We start from the raw sequence: 3,886 nt of genomic DNA on the forward strand, positions 1-3,886 counted from the left end.
GTAAAATTTTGGACACCAAATTGATAAACAACTCAAAACACATAATTTGTGAAATTTTGAGCATCAAAAATACATTTTCAGCTGAGTTATGGCAAAAATGCCGACGCATACCTTTTGTGCTCTGAGCATCATAACTCGAGAGCCCGCTTTCCAAAATTCTTCAAAACTTTTTTGGTGCATATTTGGACACTGAGAATCATGTTACATCTAAAATCAAAGCCAGAACAAATTCTCGAAAAAAGTTGTTTTTTTTCGGATTCTCGAACCACTGTTACATCTGAAACTGCTCTGAAAATTCTGAAAGTGAGAAATTTTCAAAAAACCGATTTTTACGTTTTTGGATTTTACAGCTATTCTCATGCAAAATTTCAAGTCGATTAAGCGATTTTGAACGAAGTTATGATTGTTCTAAAAAATTCTCCTCACCACTTCTCGCCACTGTATATTCGGACTAAACTAAATTGAAATTGATAGAAGAAATCAAGTCCTAGGATACTATCTGGGAAGCTGTAGGTGCTCTATGAACGAGGTTACAAGCCAAATACCGTCCAAGACTGGTAACTTTGTTTATAGACTACCTACAGTATCCAAAAAGCCCGTTTTCGGCTCATTTTCAGATATCCTAACAGTTGGGTATTTTTAAGTACACTTCCATTTTTTGGTTTTACCAAAAATTTAGCAAACAACGTTGGCGAACCAATTAGGATGGTAGATCAAATTTGGTCCTGCAGGGAATTTTCCTGTGGGAAGAAACATACCACCTGTACCGGGGGTGGTCTGGTAAAGTTTGTTCATAAACTACCTATAGTATCCAAAATAATATTATTTTGTGGTTCTTGAGTTTCCTCTATCATATCAAATTTAGCTGGTTCAGAGGTATTGATTCTTAGCGAATTCAAATCACTTAAAAGCTATTAAGGGATCCCTAGCCGATCTTTGGAAATCAAAAGTGTATCTACATAAATGTTCCCCAGTTATCTATATATCCAATCTCTCATTGCTCATCCTTATATATTCCTAGTGAAGAGAGAGAGAGAGAGAGACTTCTTAACCCCAAAATGTAACAAATACACCACAAAGTGGGTGGGACAAATCAAAATGCCACCCCCAGCTGGGACACCCATAAGAACTCTCCCCCTCCCTCTCTCTCTCTCAAGTTTTGAAAAAGTTGAGAAGAAGAGAAGGATAAGGGGGGGGGGGACCGCCTCTATGAATTATTCCCAATGTTTTGGGGGAAAAATGGAAACGTTTAGCTTCTGCTTTTCAGATTTTCCCCTTTTTTTCAAAATTTTTAGTTTTAAAATAGGGACTTTTTGGGAACTTTTTGAAAAGCTAGAGAAAGCTCAAAAAAGCTAGAGAAGCTCAAAAATGTTAGAAATTTGAAACAAAATAAAATAAAATAAACAGGAAAAAAAATTAATTAAAAAACAAGGAAATAAAAAACCCCGGAATTCAAAATTTTCCTTTTTTTTGAATACAAAATTTTGAAAAGGGGATTTTTGGGAACTTTTTGTAAAGCTAGAGAAGCTCAAAAATGTGCGAAATTTGAGAAAAAAAAATGAAAAACAGGAAAAATGGAAAAAATATTAAATTTAAAAAAAATTAAAAAATTATAAAAAATTTTTTGTTTTTTTTTTTAATTTCGAAAACCTCACAATTTCGATAAAATTGAATTTTTTGTATTTTTCAAAGCGGAAAATTTCCAAATCATCATCTTTTTTCATTTCACATAGAATTTTGGGAATTTAGCAAGAAATATGGTTTTTTGAATGAATTTTCAGGAAAAAAAAACATTTTCAGAGCGGTCCTAGATCGATTTTGATGGGGATTTGAATGGGGGGAAGTGAACATTGGGATGACAGAAAAATCACTAAAAATTGGAAAAAAATCACTAAAAATAAATTAATGATTGAAAAAAAAGGAGAGATCCCGTATTGTATTTTTTGAAAAAAAAAATCAAAAAAGCTGCTGAAAATAACTGCTTCCCTATATTTTAAATAAATAAAAATCTACAATTCAAAGAGAGGAAAATTACAAAAAAAAAACGAAAAAAAAAAAATAATTTTTAAAAAAATCAAATTCCGCTAACAGACAATGGATCGTGATTAAGGGATTTCGAGCGCAGATTGAAATATTTTCGCGTCTCGTTGAAAATGAATACGGTCGATGTGATGGTGGTGAGGAAGATGAGATCTGCAAATTTTTGGGAAATTTCAAATTTCCTGGATTTTTGCCGAATTTCGAAATCTCCGCCAAATTCTACCATTTCCAGCCAAAAAATCATCAAAAACAGACGAAAATTGAAGTTTTTACTGAGGCTAAGTGACTACAAACTACAAAAATCGTCTAAGCCTCAGTAAAAACTTCTGGGGCATCGTAACTTGGCCCATTTTTGTCGGTTTTCGATGCTTTTTTTGTTCAGAAATGCTAGAATTTCCCATATTTTAACCCGAAATTGGCAAAAAAGGACCGAAAAAATTGATGTTTAGCCAAAATATTGGAATTTCGGAATTTGATTTTTCGAATCAGAAAAAAAAATTGAAAATTCTGGAAATCAGATAACTTTTAAAATGTAAATACGATAAAATTTGGAGATTTTCTAGCCAAAAATGGCCCTTCTAGCTTCAAAACTAGCCAATGTACAGCGCTTTGAAAGTTTTACTGAGGCTTAGCAAACTTTTTGTAGTTTGTAGTTTTGTGAGAAAATCCAGGAAACGAGAAACTACAAAATGCTAGCATTTCTAGCCAAAAAACCATTCGAAACGGGAGAAAATTTATCAAGTTGCGTCAGTTTGAACGTTTACTGAGGCTTAGCATGTTTTGTAGTTTGTAGTCTCTAAGCCTCAGTAAAACTTCAACGTGCTGTAATTCAGTCAATTTTCGTCGGTTTTTTTTGGCTAGAAATGCTAGAATTTTCTGGTAAATTGTTCCGAATGAACTACAAACTACAAAAACTCGCTAAGCCTCAGTAAAACTTCTAAATTTCTGTAACTCGGCTAGTTTTGAAGCTAGAACAGTCATTTTTGGCTAGAAATGCTGGAAATTTCAAAATCTTCTCGACTTACCAAACAATGAAAGAGCCTCAGTTTGGAAAATATGCTGTAGGGGGGACCAGTAGATAACCAATAGCTGACAAATCAGCGAAGCCGACACGGCAATACAGAACATTCGATTCCGACGAATTCCAATTTGCCAAATCATTTTACGAGAGGAACGACACGAGAGAGCATTCCACATATCGAATAGAACAAAGCAGGTGAATGTCATTGTGGTGTCTCGAGGTGTCACTTTGTTATCGGCGGACATCTGGAAATGGGGAAATTTGGATTTTTGGGGATTTTTGGGATTTTTGAATCACAAGTTTATCTTAATTTTAAGCCGAAAACCGACAAAATAAGCTTCAAAACTAACCGAGATACAGCGCTTTGAAATTTTACTGAGGCTTAGACATTTTTGTAGTTTGTAGTCTATAAGCCTCAGTAAAAACTTCTGGGCGTCGTAACTTGGTCAATTTTTGTCGGTTTTAATGATTTTTTGGCCTAGAAATGCAAAAATACTTTAAAAAAGGCGGACATCTGGAAGTTGGAAGACTTGGATTTTTCATTTTTAAAGAATTTTTGGGTCGAAAATCAGCTGAAAATCGACATTGTTCGGGTCCAAAATGACTGATTTTCATCATGATTTTTGTAGCTCTTTTTTGCGATTACTGAGGCTTAGAAGGATTTTTGTAGTTTGTAGCCTTGGAAAAACGTGATTTTTAACACTGAAAACTGCCAAATTCCAAGAAAAATTAGCGACTTTTTTTCTGCAAATTTTAGAGATCAAAAATTGATTTTCACTCGATTTTTCGGCAGAATTTTTAGACCTTTTTAGGGTTTTCAGCTAT

General features: G+C 33.8%; 1 protein-coding gene across 1 annotated transcript in view; it reads right to left on the reverse strand.

Moving 5' to 3' along the window:
- Positions 1 to 2,074: 2,074 nt before the first annotated feature.
- The window catches only part of Cbr-pmr-1, a gene marked incomplete at both ends in the record, with an annotated part of 10,585 nt that continues 8,773 nt past the window's right edge, over positions 2,075 to 3,886 (reverse strand). The window contains 2 exons of the mRNA XM_002646013.2: positions 2,075 to 2,193; positions 3,066 to 3,306. Coding sequence (XP_002646059.2) covers positions 2,075 to 2,193; positions 3,066 to 3,306 — 360 coding nt within the window. The remainder of the gene's footprint in view (positions 2,194 to 3,065; positions 3,307 to 3,886) is intronic.

Source organism: Caenorhabditis briggsae, assembly GCF_000004555.2.
Source record: "Caenorhabditis briggsae complete genome, chrI, whole genome shotgun sequence".
NCBI lineage: Eukaryota > Metazoa > Nematoda > Chromadorea > Rhabditida > Rhabditidae > Caenorhabditis > Caenorhabditis briggsae.